Below are 22,163 nucleotides of genomic sequence, written 5' to 3' on the forward strand. Positions count from 1 at the left end.
GTGAACTGTCATAGGTATATTAATTTTCATTTTATTGGGTTATTTTCCGACGCTGTATCAACATCTAAGTTATTTAGCGTCTGAATGAAATGAAGGTGACAATGCCGGTGAAATGAGTCCGGGGTCCAACACCGAAAGTTACTCAGCATTCGCTCAAATTGGGTTGAGGGAAAACCCCGGAAAAACCTCAACCAAGTAAGTTGCCCCGACCGGGATTCGAACCCGGGCCACCTGCTTTCGCGGCCATGCTCGCTGACCGTTACTCCACAGGTGTGGACAGGTCTATTAATAACATAAAATTAGCTGTACTTATTACTGAACTGAACATAAGGCTTCTTAACGGATTCGGTTATTTTAGTTTACATGATTCACTTCTACGTATTTGTGGATGCCTATGGGAAAAAAAAATGGTTTATTTAATGACGCTTGCAACTGCAGAGGTTATATCAGCGTCGATGGTGTGCCGGAATTTTGTCCCGCAGAAGTTTCTTTTTACATGCCAGTAAATCTACTGACATGATCCTGTCGCATTTAAACACACTTAAATGTCATCGACCGAGGCCGGGATCGAACCCACAACCTCGAGCATATAAGGCCAGCGCTATACCGACTACGCTACCGAGACCGACGGATGGATACCTATGGAGTAGGGTAACGTTTGTAAAGTCTATCCCGGGTAACTTGATAGGGAAACAAAACAACTTCCACCCCCTCTTCGTGTCTCCAACGAGAGCATTGCTGTTCCTCTTACCACATCCTATCCCCTTCCTTCGCCATAGTTAATTTATTCTTAAAAAGTACAGATTTTGAACTGCAATCATCATAATATGAATATAGATAATTTAGATAAAAGTGTTTATATGTTCTTTTCCCAATCACATAAGTGAAATAAATATAAATAATTGATTAAATGGCGATCTTACTAGTGTTAATTGTGTAAGCATGTGTGGCTTACGGCTGTTTCGGTGCTTCTTCACACCATCCTCAGAGCCTACTATTGTATGTGTAGTTAGCATTAGTTATGTGTTCGGTATATGTAGATGTATTGTGTCCTTTGGTTATTGCTTTAATGTGTTCTTTGTATCGAGTTTGAAATGATCTGCCTGTCTGTCTGTCCAACTATCGCAACTATTGCATGTGAGTTTGTATACGCCTGTGTGGTCGTATTTATTTGTTTGTGTTGTTTGTGTGTTGAGATGTCTTTGTAGTGTGTTTTCTGTTCTGTATGCTATGTTGTATTTCTGTTTTCTGAATGAGGATGCGATTTTGTGTGTGTTTTTGTTTTCGTATGTTAGTGTGATGTACATATGCCGAACACATACCTAATGCTAACCACACATACAATAACATAAATACAGACATGGAAATCCTACACATACAACCCAAGAACCAAAAACTCAACACACTAGAACAATATGAAATATACAGACACACTAAAACACACCCTCATCAAATTCTCAACACACAGATCAATCTCAGAACACACACTATTTGACACCACATTTCAACACTTTCCAACAATCGAACGCACCCACACAACAGGCAGCGAAATTCGAGATGACGCCGAGATCTAGTAGGCTCTGAGGATGGTGTGAAGAAGCACCGAAACGGCTGTAAGCCGCACATCCTTACACAATGAACACGAGTAAGATCGCCATTTAATCAATTATTTATATTCAAGTGTTAAAAGTAGTGTATGAAAGATTCAACATGAAATAAATACATAATAGCCTTAATTTTAATTAATGATGGGTGGCGTGAGAAAACTTAGGAATGCGGTAGCTCCCCTAGAGTTGTGGTAACTATCCTTGAAGAAAACATTGTGCTTCTGCAGTCGAACGTGTTCGCCAAGTAATTTGTCCCAACTGTTTGCGTAAGTTATATAATAATAAATTGTATGTATAGTTTATTGCATGTGTGTGTAAATAGTGTACCGTATATACCAGTGTTCCGCAACCTTTTTTTACTCACGGCACACCCTAGATAGGCCTAGACTCAACATGTCACACCAAAATGTTAATCCCCTCAAAAATATATGTCTCGCTCTTAATATTATTATGTAATATAATCAAATTTATTATTATTATTAATATTATTATTATTATTATTATTATTATTATTATTATTATTATTATTATTATTATTGTCAAATAGAAATCGACTCTTGCATTTATTAATAGTTTATGTACTTTAATTCACTGTAGAATGTACACATTTCTCTTACCAATATTAAAGTAGTGCAATCGTTGACAGTGCAAGCCTAATTTCTTCAACGATGGATTTGAGTCTCTCCTTCTTACATGTTTTATTTTCAGTTAACGTCGAGAAGTCGAGTTCACGCATGTATGTAGTTGAGAATGATGATAACATATTAACTTTTACTACTTAGTGCATCATAATTTTCAGAGGAGATGGCAAAGACAGCTTCAATGGCTTCGCGGTGAATGAGACAATGGTCGCTCCGTATGTTATGGTAATACTTCACGTACTTTAGCCACGAATCCTTTCATAGAAGCGGCTCCATCTGTAAAACACTAACGCAATCCTCCCATGTTAATTCATTACGGACCACATATTCATTAGCTGTACGAAATATTTCTTCACTGGTTGCTCGCTCGGGCACTTCTCTGTATAAAAAAATGCAAATATATCCCCATGAATGTACCGAATGTAGAAAAGAAGTTGTGCGTGACCTCTAATAAAGTCGATCTAGAGTGAGAACTTCTGACTGTTCGTTATTTTCTCCTTCATAATGTCTTGGATGTCACTGGACATGTCACTAACTGGGCGGCTAATTGTGTCACCATAGAGAGGAATTTTATTTTAATTCAATTTTAATTAATATTATTAATTCCTTGCAATAATAGGTAAAAGTTCGCGGCACACCTTTCACTTTGTGGAGGCACACCGGTTGCGGAACGCTGTATATAGATCTATGAGTAATATAAATATATTACCGAATTGTAGTGTTAACATTGCAATTTAAACAGTATAGTAGACCTATATAGGCCTAGTGAGTGAGATTTGTAGTGGCAGAAAACTCGATTGTAAAACAAGCACGGTAGTAGGAAGTGGGGAAAAGAGACGCATTTTAAATGTGTTTAATTCATTGAAGGAACAATATCCTACTGTGACTCTTGAAGAACTGGCTGAAATGACGGGAAAACAGACTCTACTGATATTGTGATTGAAAAGGTACGTAGGCCTAGTTATTAAATATAAATATCCCTTCTGAATTTTTTCTGACGGAATTTTTTTAAATGCTGATTTTTAATCTATAGGATATGTTTTTATTTGGTTAGATTAATTCAACTTTTGTACATGGAACATATGAAGTACTTCTCACATCCTTATTTTTATATTTTAGTATGATTGTTTTTACAGTATAAGATACACACTACAGAGTAATGAATTCATACGGGTAATGTTTTTGAAATAGACCGTAGTATCCTCCCCTCTGCCGGTAGCAAAGGGAAGGAGTCCCTATCAGATTCTCTGGGATAGACTTCAGTGTCTCCAAACATCGTAAAACAAAGATTACTTGATATTTTGAATGTCTGTTGCAGAACATATAACATTCCAATTGAGTAGCTGAAAGGGAAGATATATCCGATTTTTAAGAAGGGAAACTGTTATGATTGTAAAAACTACAGAGGAATAAGTCTACTCAATATGCCATACAAATTATATACAAAGATTGTAAATCGGCGAATTCCAAAAATTAGCGGAAACCTACTTGTAAAAGAACAAAATGGATTCAGAATAGGACGCTCTTGCAGTGACTGTGTATTTGTATTACAGCAATTGGTACAAAAAGAAGAGAATTCAATCTTCCAACAGTTTTAATTTTTATCGATTTAGAAAAGGCGTTTGATAGAGTATTACGGAACAAGCTGTGGACCATAATGACAAATAAAGGATTTCCAAATTATATAATTAAAGTTGTACAGAGTTTATATGAATGAATGTATATATTTGTCTTTAAGCAATATACCTTTCGGTGAGGCGGCTCTTCACATTATTGGTGAACAGTGCCGTCTCCCCGTTTTACACGCCTCTCGTACAAGTCAATTAGGACATTACTTATTTTTAATTTATTATTGCAATTCTTCCATGGACTGCCTCCGTGATCTGTTGGTCAGCAAGCTGGTTTCCAGATGAGGAGGTCCCGGGCTCGGCGCTCAGGTGAATTTTTCTTGAAGAAGAAGAATTCCCTGGGTGTCTAGAGTCTGGAAATTTGTATGAATGTGAGTGTGCCGGGTTAATATTAATTAGGCAATCATCACAAATATAAAAATACATCAGGACTGTCGCTGTTCAGTAACCTGAACACACGTTTCAGCGTCACATTGTTGACAAGTAACTCCATCTGTTAGCACAACCATAAAGCATCTAGTAGATGCTATAGAGTTACCAACAACGAAAAAAAAATTCTTCCACTAGTCTTTTCTTGTCTTTCATCAATTCTTCCTCTACTTTACTCCTAACCCAAAACTACCAAAAATACTGTAACCCCCCCTCACTCTAGATCTCTAATTAATTGCACTTTTCACTACTCCCTTTTCCACATTGCTAATTTTTAGGTCTTAGTTTTCTTTTCTCACGATTTATTTCCCCTCCACACCATTTCCTTAAGTCATGCTGTTTTTTCACTTTGTTTTCCCCTCTTCCTTCATCACTGCTCCCTGAACTATCTCCCACTTGCTTTACTCTACTTCTCATCAGCCTCGATTTAGATCTTAGTTCCTTCACCCGCTTCGGAATCGCTCCATCTGATGTCCACTATTTCCATTCCATTTTACTTATTTATATGTCTATTAATTAGTTTATTTATATGTCTATTTATTTATGTCTATTAATTATTTTATTCATGTGTATATTTATTTGTCTATTAATTTATGTGTTTATATATTAATTTCTCTGTCTGTTCATCCATCCATCCGTCTGTCCGTCCTTCCGTCTGTCTATCTGTCTACTGTACCTACCTACCTATTCACTTACCAACCAATTTGTTTGTTTGCTTATTTATTTATTTATTTATTCATCCATTTACCCATTTATCCATTTATTTACATACTTATATGCTTATTTATTTATTTATTTATTTATTCTGTCTGTCCATTACACACGTTACATACTTCTCCATATCCACATTTGAAATGCGTCTATTCGTTTCTCTTCATTTCGTCGTAATGTCCATGTTTCTGCCCCATACAATGCCACACTAAGCACTTCACTAGTCTTTTCCTTAGTTCTTTCTCCTGAGGTCCGCAGAAGATGCTCCTTTTTCTATTAAAAGCTTCCTTTGCCATTGGTATCCTTCTTTTGCGCTTTCTGGCTGCAGCTCATGTTACTGCTTATAGTACACCCTAAGTATTTGAAGACTGTCCACTTCCTCTTCTGCCTCATTTAGAATTCGCGAGTTTATTTTCTTTACTTTTCTTCCTATGACCATGCTCTTCGTCTTGAACTTCGTCTTGTTGGCATTTATCTTCACTGAAGATTTTGATTGAAAAACATAGAGAATTTAATATTGAAACCCATCTGACATTTATTGATATAAAGAAAGCCTTCGACAGAGTAGATAGAAACAGATTATTGAATATTTTAGCACATGATGGTATTCCAAATCAATTAATAACAGCTATTTACAATATTTATAATAATAATCATATACAGGTTAGAATTGAAAACAAATATTCAGAATGGAGACGAATAAATCAAGGAGTGAGACAAGGTTGTAGTTTATCTCCTCTATTATTTATAATATACATGAATCACATTATTAAGGAATGGAGATTGAAACCACATGGAAGTATACCGATAAGTCGTTTGTCCCAAATAGATACCTTATTATTTGCTGATGATATTGTGTTTATGACAACTTCAGAAGATAATTTACAACGTTTGGTTTACAACTTTAATCAAATGGCAGAAAGTTTCATTATGGAAATTTCAACTGACAAATCTAAAGTGATGGCTTTTTTAGGAAAGGAACCAGTCCGTAGCAAAATTTGCATCAATAATATTATCGAACAAGTTAAAAATTTTAGTTATCTCGGTTACCAAATTTCATATGAAGAAGAAAAAGATTTGAATGAGAAAATTATTAAATTCAACAGAGCAATGGGGATAATTAATCAGATATTCAAACTAACCTTAGTACAAAAACACACGCGCATCAGAATTTATAAAACATTGGCCAGACCTATACTCTGCTTTGGTAGTGAAGCTTGGACGATTCGTAATATTGATTCACAAAGATTAACGGCGGCAGAAATGAGATTTATGCGTCGTACAGCGGGATACACGAGAATGTATCACATTAGAAAATTTGACATTATGAAAGAACTGCAGATTGAACCGATTACCTACAGAAGTACAGACAAAACTGGAGATCACATGTCATCAGAATGCCTCGTTATAGAATTCCACGCCAAATTTTAAATTTCCATTCTGTGGGCAAGAGATCCTTGGGCAGACCGTTCAAGGTTGGCAAGGGACCGTAACGGGCCACTAGGCCCAATACATGCAAGGATGATGATGAAATTTGACACTTTCTTTAAAAGTATGATACCATACCAGGATGATCTTTCTCCACTTATGTTTGGAAAGAATTTCTTATGATTGTTGAATGTCCAGTTTATTTTACTGCGGTAAGTTTTCTAAATATCATTAGTGATATGTGACATTCAATTTTATAACGCATAAAATGTAGTGCAATCATCATCATCATCATCATCATCAACATCATCATCATCATCATTTTTTAAAGTGAATCTTCAGTGATTTCCTAACATCGCGTGGAATTCAGATTTATAATTCATTCTGCGTTGTCAGTGTAATTGATGACATTCGTAAAATATAATTGGACTAGTTACGTCTCGTCAGTGTCATCTTCTCCGAATATAATTAGGTAATAGATAATTTATTGCTAGTAAAACATATATAAATACGATAAGCATAAATCATGTTCCAGCTCGTCCCTAACAAATAAAACCCATGCCCAGGGAGCTATGCATACACACTTAACAGTAATTATAGACATAACTGGAAGAGACAAAACTGGTTTGAAAGGTAAGGTTAAATTCACTAGAAATAATGCAGCTTTAATTATTGCAATGCAGTTTAACTAATAGAAATAAGTGCGTAAATACTCATTAAACAATCACATGTTCTTTAACAATAATATTCCTTATGACATTTTTTTTTAATTTACTAACAGAAATTTCGTGAACTTGCTACTTCTCAATTATTTTATTATATAGGCTTGGACCAAGGTACTAGCAACGTGCATCACAGGAGCTATGGTCTCGAACCAGGCTAGTTCGCACAACGGAATTTGGCCAAAACGAAAATTCGCCTAAAGTGATTATTAGGGCTAGAATTTTGATGACCTATAAATCATGAAAGAATGTCCTAAAAACAATGCATTTATGACCTAAAAATCTTTCAAAATGCCCTAAAAATTGATCTTATATAATTGGCTTAGTAGGAAAAGAGGTTTTGTACTATTTAATATTTACACTAGTAATTAAATTAAATGTTACATAATTTTTTCTAAGTAGTACTCTTTAATTAATTATTTTACCTTATGTAGTTTCCATGTATGATTTTTTATCTTTGCTTCGGCATGTGGACATGAGGTCAGGAGTCGGCTGGTCGGTCTTGGCCCTTCATGGGCTGTAGTGCCATGGATTTACTTTACTTTTAGTTTCCATGTAGTCTACCACAAGGTCACTCTTATCCGGAATTAGCAGGTACAGTATAGAGGAGTCTATATTGAAGGGGTAGTTGGACTGATCCATTACATGGGGTGTACTACGTTAAAATGGCAATATTTGTGTAGAAAAACGATTAAAATATTATACAAAATAATGGGTATTAATTGACAAAATATGTAGGTAAACAAAATATCAAAGGAACTAAACATTATTTTATATTAATAATAGGGATTTATGGCCAAAATTAAATGAAAATGCATAAAAATGACCGAATAAAAGAAAAGATGCTCTTATGAGTTGAAACAGGCAAAAAAATTTAAAAAAAAAATGCCCTAACAAATATGTCTTAAACACTCAGTTTATCACATAACATATAAATACTAAAGCAGCAATATTACTTGCTTACTAGAGAAAAGATACAATTTCATCAAAATCCTAGCCCTAGTGATTATACCCAACGATTTTCATTCTCATCCTCTCTCACGGAAAATTCACCCATTATAATAAAGTTTAGTTCATTTCATAGTAAAAGCATTTTGTGCGAGATCGTGCGTATTTGCTTGGTTTCCGCACAAAAACCAATCCGCGGAAAGTCTAAAATTCCACATTCAGTATTCCCAACCTAACACACATAACAATTTCCCTCTTCTTACAGCTTAAGTGACATATTGTTTTTACTGATTTAGGCTTTTAACATATTATTTTTAGAGACGTTCATCATCATCATCATCCTTCACGAATTAGGCCTCTCTAGACCTGTTTCGGCCCCATCTAGCAGTCTTCTTAAAGGTCTTCCTGGTCGACGATGTCCTCTAGGTTTATATTGCATCATAATTTTTGGGATTCTTGATCCTCACTTTCCCGTGGTCCACCCTGTTTCTACCAACGAGGAAATGGCGACCGAGTCACAGCGGTATAACTGTTTCATCAATTGCAGAGGAAATGCTGCGTCACAAGCCTGTCCAGAGGCTAAAAGTGGCAGCCCCACTACTGGACTACCTAACGATAAGGCTAGTAACCTATCTTAGGGAAAATTACATTACTTTCAAGCCTCCAACAAGCAGTATAAGGACAGATAATTAGAGACGTTCAATATAGTAATAATTATAAATTGGAAACTTACCACTGCAATTTCACCTAAATTGCACTGTTAATTATTGTTTTTAAATATTTGCAAAAATTAAGTAAACTCTACAACTCAACTAAAGTTACTGCATTCGTGATGCAAGTAACATTAAGGAAGCCGTGAAAAAATCAACAAGATTCCATAGACGGGGGGGGGGGAAAGACAGACGTGTATCACGGCCTGCTGGAGTATAGTAAACACAGAAAACATTTTAAAGCAACAATGTTGAAGATAGATATTTTTGTTTTGCAAATTTGCCGTCATTGAACAGAAACCAAGATGGAGATTTCATTGCAACTAATTAGAAGTTCCTCTTTCAGGTATGTAATAAACGATCTTGGCACAAAATAATGTACGATACACGAGCGGTATGTTTTGTTTCAATTCTCGGAAATTAAAAAAGCTCAATTACGTTTCGCTTTTTCAAACTTTTCCTCGAACATGAAAACTTCAACATACCGCTCTTGTAACGCATATTACTATTTAGCGTTTCGTTTCCGTGGTAACATTTTTGTATTTCGAAGTGTTTGAGTGTATATGGATATTTTGAAGTCTTTACTTAAAAATTCAAAATTCGTTTCCGTGGTGATACTTTTATTACAAAACTCTTAAGTTTAGATTAATATTTTCAAGGTATAAATTTTCGCTTATGGAATCAGTTCGAAGGAGCTAGATCGGAGAAGTCACCTTCTTGCATGCGCACATTCAATTAAAGGTGCCGCTTCTGCGGAAATGTCCACAGAAATAGCAACAAATTTTGTGTTTTCTCTTTTAATGTTGTCTTCTGTAACAAAGCGACTTAGCCACCGGCGTGGCTAAGTCGGTTAAGGCGCTTGCCTGCAGGTTTTAAGTTGCGCTCGGGCGCGGGTTCGATCCCCGCTTGGGCTGATTACCTGGTTGGGTTTTTCCGAGGTTTTCCCCAACCGTAAGGTTATCTCGCTATCACCAATCCCATCGACGCTAAATAACCTAGTAGTTGATACAGCGTCGTTAAATGGCCAACTAAATAGATAAAGGAAAATAAATGAAGTATGTATTACCTTAATGATAATAAGGAGTTGAGTTCGGTAACAACAAAACATGCCGGTGGAAACCATGGGAAACGCAAGTCTTCGATGAGTGTAGCCCTAAACTCTGTAATCTGTATCGGCACGGCGAATGGCTAAGCAACACGTAGCATTACTGTGTGAAGTATCGTTTGAAGTGACTTAATATGAAGAGCTCAGATGAATTACCGCAAGTAAAATAGTCTGGTGATATCAAGTAACAATTTAACATTTTATTTACCTCACTTTTTCTAGTTGCAAAACAATAAAATTAACAACTTTACAAGGTTCTCTGTCGGCATATTATTTTGTTGTCTACAAAATTCTGTAGTATTCTGTTCTGTAACTTTTTGTTAAATTTTAACTGCTTGTATACTTTGTGACCTGGTAGAGAGTAAGAGAAGGCCCTATGACCTTAACTCTGCCAGTATAAATAAAGAATTATTATTATTATTATTATTATTATTATTATTATTATTACTATTATTAAGGGAAATCTTGAATACTGCAAATGATCAATCAACATCACTCGAGGTTGCTGGACTATATTAGTGTGCAAATTGTGAGTTTGGAAAATCCAGGTACAAACAGGCCATACTTTCTTCGCACAAGATCTTCTTTACTTTGAGCACAATGCTGCAACCATGTTCTTTTTGATAGCACCTTGTATAGTTTTATCTTGACAGTCTCACCTGGAAAACATGTCCTGTTAGGGGTTCTACACTTGCAAAAATTTTGCAAGCGGCATCACGAACGAACGCTCTCACACTGACCGCATAAAATCACGCACTTGACATTCGAACTGTTGGCGTCCCAACTGCAAGTAGATAGATAGATAGATAGATAGATAGATAGATAGATAGATAGATAGATAGATAGATAGATAGATAGATAGATAGATAGATAGATAGATAGATAGATAGATAGATAGATAGATAGATAGATAGGCAGGCAGGCAGGCAGGCAGGCAGGCAGGCAGGCAGGCAGGCAGGCAGGCAGGCAGGCAGGCAGGCAGGCAGGCAGGCAGGCAGGCAGACAGACAGACAGACAGACAGATAGATAGATAGATAGATAGATAGATAGATAGATAGATAGATAGACAGACAGATAGATAATATTATACATACAAATTTTATATTATCATAATTTTGTCTCAAATCCAATGCACGGGTCTTCTGACCGTACGTGCTTTGTACCCGAAACAAGTCCTCCTTTGTAGGTCCCCCCCCCACCTATGATTACATCCAACTACTCTCTACAAGAACACACATAACTACAAGTAAGTGAAATAGAGAAAATGTGGGTAGGGGTTGTTAGAGTAAGGTAGGTCTGGGTGTTTGGAAATGCTTCTTATTGTCCAGTAGTTGAATGGAACAAAATGAGGACGTGAATGTTTGTTGTTCCAGAGTTACCTTTCATGTGCAAGAATTTCCGGCCATTGAGTAGGCTACAACCAATGGAAAATATCGTGTGCTGGCAACCAAACAATCCTGAATCTATATTTAAAAAAATATATGCAAATTTGGGAGTATCTTATATTAAATAAAATCCTGTAAATCCACTACAACATATGCGCAGTAGTTTATTATATGCAGGGACGCCTGATAATATGAAAAAAATATGCATCATCATCCGTCACGAATTAGGCCTGTGTAGACCTGTTTCGGTCCTATCTAGCAGTCTTCTAAAGAGTCTTCCTAACCATCGATGTCCTCTGGGTTGATATTGCATCATCATTTTGAGGATTCTTGAATTGTCCATTTGTTTTACATGGTGTAGCCAATTTAATTTGTATCTGTTTATTTTTTCTTCTACTGACTCTATTTCTAATTGTTCCAATATTTCTTCATTCCTTTTTCGGTCTAAAAGAGTATATCCTGCTGTCCGCCTGAAAAATTTCATTTCCGTTGCTTTGATTCTGCTCATATCTCTTTTCCTTAATATCCAAATCACACTTCCGCATAAAAGGGAGGGTAATGCTAGAGTATTATATATTTTTATTCTTGTGGATTTTTGTACTAATTCAGGTTTTAATGTATTATTTATTATTCCTAAAATTTGTGTAAATTTGGTGATTTTCTTGTTCACATTTTTTCATTTTGATAAGATATTTCACAACCGAGATAATTGGAATTTTGTACTTGTTCTAGGCATTGATTATTGTGTATTATCTTACTTCTTATTGTCCCAAAAATGCCATTACTTTTGATTTTTGTGCTGAAATCTCCATCTCAAAATCTGATATTATTTTATTTAATGTATATAGTCCTCTTTGTAAGTTATCCTCTGAATTGGAAATTATAACTTGATCGTCTGCAATGAGCAGGGTATTTAATGTTAAGGTACTGGTTATTATGATTCCTGATGTATAGATTTGGTTCCATTTAAAATGATTTCATTCATGTAAATATGTTGGAGATAACGGGCAACCTTGTCTAACTCCATTATTAACATATTTTCTTTCGGATATACGATTATTTATTTTGACATTTTTTTATTTTCAGTGTAGATTTCTATTATGTTCTGTAATAGCAGATTTGGTATATTTTTTTCTTGTAAAATGGAAAATAAAAGGTCTCTTCGAACCATGTCAAAGAAATATGCTTATTCCTCAAAAAAGGCGCTAAAACACATATAAAATATTTTTGCATGTCTTTCAATCGCTCAGAAAAATATTGATTTGCACACGTATCATGAGCGTGGTTTATTTCATTTGATGTATAATACGTAGGCCTACCATTGAACATCGTTTCTTCTTATTTTCAGGATAGGCAATAGGAATAAAAGCCAAGGATATTGTCCGTTACCTCTTTAAGAAAAAAACGGAACTTGTCGTCTTCAGGCGCTGACTGAGAGAGATGAAGCTGATTCTCACCATTTTTCTTTTCGTGGCTGTATCGACAGTCCACTCGCAGATGGCAGCAATCGGCGCCATGGAATTTATTGTCCAAATCACCGTCTGGTTCTTCAGGTCATTCTTTCTGCTAGTTTGTAGAATCTCTGACCCAAAAGATAAAGGCGTGAAAAATGCTTTATGGGCATCTCTGCAAGACCAGAAGGACCTAAACATCTCGTCTTGTATATTGGGTTGTACAGCATCTGTGTTTCATAACTCAAGAGGGTTAACAAAATTAACATGCGACATAGTTGGAGATGACATCTGCAATGTATTGAACGGTTGTCTATCAAACATCACCCATAGCAAATGCTCCTTCACCGCCAGCTGTGGGCCTTCCGTAGCGTCCCAAGTTATTGAGATGTTGTCGAAAAGTGATTTTACGAGTTTGGTGCGCCAGGTTCTACAATATGTTGACCAGGGCGTGGCAGCTGCCTTGGATAATATAGTGCCTGGTTTAAAACCGATAGTACAATTACTGCAGAATAATATATTATCAATAGGTCACAATTTGAATCCATTAGTTATCCAACCGGCTCTGGGACTAATTAAAAACTCTTCCATTCCTTTAATTCCAGAAATCATTGAAGTATTTGGATCCTTATTTAATCGAAAACCTTCAGACTTTCAAAAGTTGGACACAAATAGCACAGAGACCATTTACATAATAAGTACTAACACTCCCAGACCAGCGACAATACCAGCTACAACTAAAATGGCACCAGCCACAACTACAACAGCACCAAACACAACTACAACCACACCAACCATAACTACAACAGCACCAACCATAACTACAATTGTATCAACTCTAAATACAAGAGCACCGACCACAACTACAATCACATCAATCACAGCTACAGCAGCGTCAACCATAACTAGAACAGCACCAACTGCAACTACAACCGCACGAACCATAACTATAACCGAACCCACCACAACTATAACTGAACCAATCACAACTACTACCGAACCAACCACAACTGCAACTTCACCAACCACAACTACAAGAGCACAAACCACAACTACAACCATAAGTATAACCGAACCAACCACAAATTCAACCGCATCAGCCACAGCTACAACAGCACCAAACACAACTCCAACTGAACCAACAACAAATGCAACCGTACCATCCATAATTATAACCGCACCAAACACAACTGTAACTGCGCCAACCACAACAATAACCGCATCAGCCATAATTTCAACTGAACCAACCACAAGTACATTCGTACCAATCTCAACTCTAACTGAACCAACAACAACTACATCCGTACTAATCACAACTCTAACAGAACCAAAAACAACTACAACTGTGCCAATCATAACTCCAACTGAACCAACCGCAAATACAACTGTACCAACCGTAATTACAACCGCACCAAACAGAACTGTAACTGCGCCAACCACAACAATAACTGCACCAACCACAATTCCAACTGAACCAACCACAACTACAAACGTACCAATCACAACTCCAACAGAACTAACCACAACTACAACTCCAGCTGAACCGACCACAACTACATCCGTACCAATCACAACTTCAACTGAACCAACTACAACTCCAAATGAACCAACCACAACTACATCCGTACCAATCACAACTCCAACTGAACCAACCACAAATATAACCGTACCAACCACAACTACATCCGTACCAATCACAACTCCAACTGAACCAAACACAACTACAACCGCACCAAACACAACTGTAACTGCGCCAACCACAACAATAACCGCATCAACCACAACTCCAACTGTACCAACCACAACTACAACTGTACGAATCACAACTCCGACTGAACCACCCACAACTCCAACTGAACCAACCACAACTACAACCGTACCAATCACAACTCCAACTGAACCAATCACAACTACAACTGTACGAATTACAACTCCAACTGAACCAACCACAACTCCAACTGAACCAACCACAACTCCAACTGAACCAACCACAACTACAACTGAACCAATCACAACTACAACTAAACCAACCACAACTACAACCGTACCAATCACAACTCCAACTGAACCAATCACAACTACAACTGTACGAATTACAACTCCAACTGAACCAACCACAACTCCAACTGAACCAACCACAACTCCAACTGAACCAACCACAACTCCAACTGAACCAACCACAACTCCAACTGAACCAATCATAACAACTGTACGAACCACAAGTATAAGGAAACATCGTAGTCTAATTGCAAGTTTAATAGATTTATTATATACGCATACTCTGAAGAAAGACTGAGATTGTGATGTTGAGTGTAAATTTTTTTTGTATAATGTGCGTTATTTATTCGAAGCAGCAGAATCGAAAAAGCATGCATTTTTTCTTCTTCCACATCTCTAATTAATTTATAGTCTATCGAGTGTTCAAACCTAGTTTTTCTTTTATGGAAACAAATGACTGCACACACTCCGTTGCTATCTTATCATAGCAGCTGCTGGATTATAATCATTGGTCTGAATAATCATTTACATTGCATAATTTAGCATACAGGTTTTAAGTGTATGTAAGTTACATCTTCCTGTGTCCTGTTTTTACACAATTGAAATTTTGTTTCTCCGTCCATTTCTATCTTCTCAGACACCATCCTGTAATTCTCTGGTTTCCATCATAAGCTATGATTATCCTTTTCCAGTTGAGACAATAAACTCCTCTTTGGCAATCGGTTTGCATTCATTCTTTTCAATGTTTCAACCATTATAATTGTTCAGTTTCCGCAAGCTATATAATATAATTTCCGTCTTTTCTCTTATCGTATCGTTTCTAATTTATTCTGTCTAGTTTAGGGCATCGTTTTTACCTCCATAAAATCTATCAGTTGATTACAATTTTGATCTTAATGTTGCATTCATTTTTAATGTTTCTGCATAATACGTTATTAAATTTCTCAGTATTGATATAAAATATGAATTTTACTTTCTTTAAATATTTGTTTATACGTGCCACAAAATTCCGATTAAGCAACACTATTACATATCGATTCTTAAAAAAATATTTTCTTAATTATTTCAGGATCATTTCTTACTACTTTTGTAATTTCAACTCCAAAATGTTTAATGTTATTAGAAATGTCAATGTACCCTTCGGCATCTTCTAATATAGTAGTTTTTAAACACAATATCCATTTACTAGATTCACTTTTATTAACTTTCAATTGCAATCTCCATTTTTCACATTACTCTCAAATTTGTTTATGTATATTCTACTACTGGGTTCAAAAAGTTCTCGGAATTTTACTACAATTTTTCGTATTAATATATAACAAGGGATATTATACATTTGTTTTGTTGGTAACATTCATGATGTCATTTCCTTAAAGTTTGTTGATAATGGCGATTGTTGGTTTTGAGTTGTAGGCAATTGTTTATCATAGTGTTTTGTTTGTTCGTCGCATTTTGTAATTATGTCCACAGAGCAACGTACAAACATCAAGTTCTGTGTTTGTTACACAAAACTCCTGCAGAGACATTAAGATTGTTGGAAGAAGCATATGGCGAAGCAGCAATGAAAAAAACTCAAGTGTATGCCTGGCATAAACGCTTTTCTGGTGGCCGCGATGGAACGCAGCGGCCGACCAACAACTGCAACAAATGAAGCAATCGCTCAGCGTGTGCGTAATGTTGTGAGGGACGACCGACGTAAAACCATAAAAGAGATAGCAGCAGAGGTCGGAATATCAGTCGGAAGTGTACACAATGTTCTTCACAAGCATCTCAACATGCATTACGTGTCTCAGAAGTTAGTTCCGAAAATGTTGTCGGCAGAACAGAAAGAAGCAAGAATGACTCTTGCTGGGGACATGATCAGTATGGCTGATGAAGATGGTGATTTCTTAAACAAAATTATTGCTGGTGATGAAACTTGGTGCTACTTGTACGACCCAGTCCCTAAACGACAGTCATCTGAGTGGAAATCGAAAACATCTCCCAGGGAGCAAAAATTTCCGAGGGACACTTCCAAAGGCAAAGTTATGTTGGAAGTTTTCTTCGACTCTCAGGGTCTCATCCACCACGAGTTCATTCCAGAAGGTCGTACTGTAACGAAAGAATTGTACGTAGAAATCCTCCGTCGCCTCTGGGACGCAGTGAGAAGGAAACGTCCAGAAAAGTGGGTAGAAAACAACTGGTTCCTTATGCATGACAATGCACCTGCTCATCGCGCAATTATTGTAAAGAATTTTCTTGCCAGGCACAACATAACTGCTTTGGATCACCCACCATACTCTCCTGATCTCTCACCACCTGATTACTTTCTGTTTCCCCCGTCTGAAAAGTCATCTGAAAGGACGGAGATTCAGTGCTGAAGAGGTTATCGCAAACGCGACGAGAGCACCAAGACGGGTTTCACAAAATGGCTTCCAGGCCTGCTTCCAGGAACTCTACACGCGTTGGCAAAAGTGTGTTGTTGCGGAAGGCAACTATTTTGAAGGGAATGCTGTAGAATAGTGTTTAAGGCACGTTGTTTCTATGATACTAGCAAGTTCCGGGAACTTTTTGAACCTAGTATGTATATCTTCATAGACTTCAGCAGCAGTATCTGATCATCTGGAAATTGTAATCTGTAACATGTTAGAAATATCGAAGTCGTTGTTTCCTTTTAACGGAAAATGACTGGAGATCTATACACTGAGGCCCGATTGTATAAACGATTTAATCTTAGATCAGAGGTTAAATTGATCCTTGTTTCAGCTGAACTTGGAATTTTGTGTTGTATAAAGTCTAATCTGAGATTAATTTGTCTCAAACTAAAGTCAACTTTGACTGAAGAAATTTCTCCGATTAAGTTAGATGATCCAAGCTCAGTTATTTCTTTCCTGTTTGAAATATACAAGTGACAGATTGTGCAAATAAAATATCCATTATTATTAATATTAATAGATATGTTAGGTACATTTATATATATTTCTTTCAATTTCTTGCCTTAATACACAAACATTCTTATATTTTATAAGGCTCTACCGTGTTCAGCAGTATCAAATAACATAACCTATAATTATATTATGTTTATAACAACCATTAATTACTAATGGAAATGATAGGTACATTCATAAATGTTCAATTAACTGTATTACTAAACGAAAATTGTCGTTTTATAAAGCTTTATTATGTTTAGCAGTATCAAACACCATAACATGATAACAGCTTGGAGTCAACCTTCTTCTTATTGTCCGCCATTATTTACATTGCACAAAAAACCAGTGTCTCCAACAGAGTGTAATACGGAAAGTCGCGAAAAAGTAGTTGTAAAGTCGCTAGATTTCTCATTATCAACAAAGAAAGATTAAATTTTGTCACTATGGGGTGCTAAAAAGGTCACTAAATCCCTATTTAAGCAATATAAAAGTTAAAAGAAATTGTTGTTGAAAAAGAGTTAAAATCGCTAGATTGGCAACACTGAACAAACCTGTATAACATGGTCCGCGCATCACGTATTTCACCTGTTTATGCGATGTTGCCAAATCCTTTTCACATGAACTTAGATTGCATTTGAACCAAGGTAATTTGATCGCAGAAAAGTTTTATACAATAGAAGAAGTGTCTTAACTCGGTTTACTTTTCGATCTTCGATCAAAGTTGATCTTTAGTCAGGGAGTTTTATACAATTGGGCCTGAAAGAACCAATTGTCCTTAGTCAGGGATAGCGTTGCAATATAGTAATAATAATAATAATAATAATAATAATAATAATATAGTAATAATAAATTCTTTATTTTACCTGATGAAGTTAAGATCGTAAGGCCTTCTCTTCCACTACACCAGGGGACAGTAACTATACAAATCACCAATATACAGTTACACTTCACCGATGTTTTATAGACAATGGAAACAATAAAAACAGCCATCTTGCTGCAGCCCATCAAAACCACAAATATGTGACTTTTTATATATCTTATGTAAGTAACGTGAAACAAAATAACGCAAACATTGTACCTGTTACTGTTGATGAAAAGGAAGAAAATGTATAGCCGTTGACGTAATTGTATTGGCACGAACATTTTAATTTATTTCGTCTAGATATTTCTGTATGATAATATGTTATTTGTTATGCAAAGACTAACTGTAATAAAATGTTAACATATTATTTACTGTGTGTATGGGTAAATTCTCTGTGAATCATATAAAACTCCTGCTCTGAAAAAAAAGAACGATTAAAATGAGAAGAAGTGGCTTCACCATTCAAGATTTCTGACAGAGAGAACATGCAAGTGACAATTCTGGGTATGAATAGACTTAGAACTTGTTCAGAAACCACAAGTTTATAGATGCGTTCATTGTATTTGAAATTGTGTGAAAAATATGTTTTTATAAGGTGATAATATTTACTTTCACGAAGCTTTTATAATAAGACTAGTGGCTTGTGCAGCAATTGCTGCAAACTAAGTCCATAAAAAGTTCAAATAAAAATTGTTCAGATTTATTTTCAATGAAGAATACCAGACATTTTGATAGTTATTTGCTTCCATAATAGTGAAACATACTCCCTCTGAATGTTTTTTTTTTTTTTTTTTGCCAAATACTTTTCCTTGAACCTATCCGTCTTCAGTTCTTGAGTTTCAATGCGAAATCGCTAGTAACAATGTTAGGATGATCAGTGGGTTTTTTTATGTGGGAGTAGCAGTAGCTATTTCGGGTCATTGCGGATTGTATGTGAAAGTTAAGAAAATATAAGGTTTGTCATGCAGTAGCTATTTCGGGTCATTGCGGATTGTATGTGAAAGTTAAGAAAATGTAAGGTTTGTCATGCTTTGAACAAAAGACTTAGCATCTTGGTATAGCTGCTGCATGTTTTGTGAACTACCCTGAAATGTAGAGGGCAGAATCACTTTTTTCCCACTAAGAGATCTTGCTGAGGCGATCAAGAGACTACAAAATCTTGTAGGCCTCTTATTTTACCAATAAGTAATACCTTTTGGTCTTTTCTTATGAATTGTAATTTTTTGCGCTTCTTCCAGACAATACTGATCTATCTGCTGGATTAATTTGTGTAACAATGAATGTTATTTCGTATATTTTCTGTAATATAGGCTGTTGTGAGGAATTTATTGCTGAGATGTGGAAAATGAGCCGAATGATATGTCAGAGTTGTAGAATCTTATATGCGCCCTAAATAAAATTGTCCATCGTAAATCGTTAGCAGTTTCAGTGTTTAATTCGTTGCTGGTTGCCGGAAATAAACTTACTCATCATGGTAGCAAGAAGTGAAATGGCGTGTTATTTTCCCTACAACAAAATATGCTTGGCAGCGATCACAAATCTAATCAATTAAACCAAAGAAATATGAAATTAATTTTGATGTAGTTTAAAGACGCAGCTAAAATAGGAAGCATGACTCAATTACTACCAAGGAAAGTTAGAGAATCCGACATATAAATATCTATATCACACTGCCATTACATATATGAAAAGGACCCACACCACTTGATTAATAATTGTAAAAGTATTTCATTTTTAATAACAATATTGTTACCTTACGTAAGTTTGATAGTTTTCAGTAACATAAGTTTATATAGGCCTATAGCCGTTACTCAGTAAATTATAGAAATGAAGATCGAATATAAAATATTCTTTCTCTGCGTCAACTTACAAAATTCCCCAAAAGGTTTCACTTTCATATATCAGTATAGCATTATGTGATGCATTAATTATAATAAGATTTCATTTTTAATGGTAATAATGTCATCAAACATTCTTAAGTTTTGTAGTTCTTAATATCCAATACACAGCTGTACTCTGAAAACTACAGACCAGAGAATCAGACCTGTAAATTATTTTTTATACGTTATCAAAAAATTGCACAAATGAAGATCGACATATTGGCATTATGATGGGAAAGAATCTGAGCCGTCTGAACTCTATGTCAGCAATCCTGTAGGTCATGGCCTTCGTGTAATAGCCTATTGTTTATTGTAGTGTGTGTTTTGTTTTATTCTGAAATGCAACACAGCCGACTTGATGCTGGCTTCACTTAAGGAAGCGAACATCAAGTCGGCCGTGAATGCAATTAATTAGTTCTCAAAACTGACGAAAGATGGATTTTGGAAAAAAGGAAAATAATGTAGGAAAATTGACATTTCACTGAAAACTACTATTTTTCCGAAAAACTTTGTGTTCCAAGCTTCAAAATGAGGGGTCATTTATTAAAATCCGTTCAGCCGTTTTCCCGTAATTTGCATTACCAGTTCAAATTATATATATATATATATATATATATATATATATATATATATATACTATTTTTGTAATTATTAAGTCTATGAAATGCTGTAAATTTAGTATTCAGTGAAAGAATTTGATGAATAATTAACTGCCAGGTAAACTCATAAACACAGAGATTCTCAACCAGGGGCCATAGAGCTGTTAATGAGGGTCTGCGGACAAAAGGGAAGTCTTAAACAACGAACATTTCCACTTTGAAATTAAATGTATTTAATTTACCAAAATGTCATTATTTTCATCAAACATTTCTGTACAGCTTTTTTTTCGTACCAGACATGTCGATTTTCTTCCAGAGAAGAGAAAGGAAAAGCAGTATCTAGATTCTTGCATTAAGTTTGATTTTACTTTTTAAACTGGCGATGGAATTCTTTATGTAGTTTGTGTTGTATGTTATTTAAAATGCTTAACGAAGCTTTGAAACTGACAAAACTAATTCTTTGTCTGGAATGTGTCTATGTATGTGCCATAAGTATGACAGTCTGAATACTAACAAGGGAAGACTTTCGACCTCCCGACGAGAATCGTCACGAAACTTTTCTGGGGTGAATAAATATGAAACCAAAGTAACTCTTGCAAAGTTCGGCATTTCGCAATCGCCCCAATCCCCATAATACGGCCTATGATAGTGGAGCACGTGCTTGTAAAGTCTGAAGCCATAAAGTGTCGAACGCAATTTATTTGTGAGGTAATAGACATGTGAATTATGATGGAGATTATGTACTACATCATAAAGTTGAAAATGTCAAAATATATATAGGCCTACCTCATTCCACGTGTTGGTAATGTGGCAGTGTTGCACGAAAAATTGAATTCCGCACCACGAGACGATAATGATGTCACTGGAATCACAGTAAGTGTCAAAAACAACAAAATTTATTTCCTACACATTCAGGAAGCAAGAAGCGTGTTCTGTGACACCTTTCTAAGATTCTTACTTAGGTTATGTTATAGCTCCTGTATGAGATCATAGATTCACATATCAGATTGTTTAATATACGAGTATATTGATAATTGAAGTGGAATGTAACTGTTTTAATAAAAATGAAACTGAATCAATAAAGCCTTCTTGACCATAATCGTCCATAGAGTTCAATGACGATCGTCTAATTGGCAGAACTGGTAATAAG

General features: G+C 35.7%; 1 protein-coding gene across 1 annotated transcript; it reads left to right on the plus strand.

The window, feature by feature from the left end:
* The first annotated feature begins 12,582 nt into the window (after nucleotides 1–12,582).
* On the plus strand, nucleotides 12,583–15,787 carry LOC138713850 (mucin-2-like). The gene has a single exon (XM_069846304.1). The coding sequence runs from the start codon at nucleotides 12,755–12,757 to the stop codon at nucleotides 15,059–15,061; it is 2,307 nt and encodes a 768-aa protein (XP_069702405.1). The 5' UTR covers nucleotides 12,583–12,754; the 3' UTR covers nucleotides 15,062–15,787.
* Nucleotides 15,788–22,163: the final 6,376 nt, after the last annotated feature.

Source organism: Periplaneta americana, chromosome 14, assembly GCF_040183065.1.
Source record: "Periplaneta americana isolate PAMFEO1 chromosome 14, P.americana_PAMFEO1_priV1, whole genome shotgun sequence".
NCBI lineage: Eukaryota > Metazoa > Arthropoda > Insecta > Blattodea > Blattidae > Periplaneta > Periplaneta americana.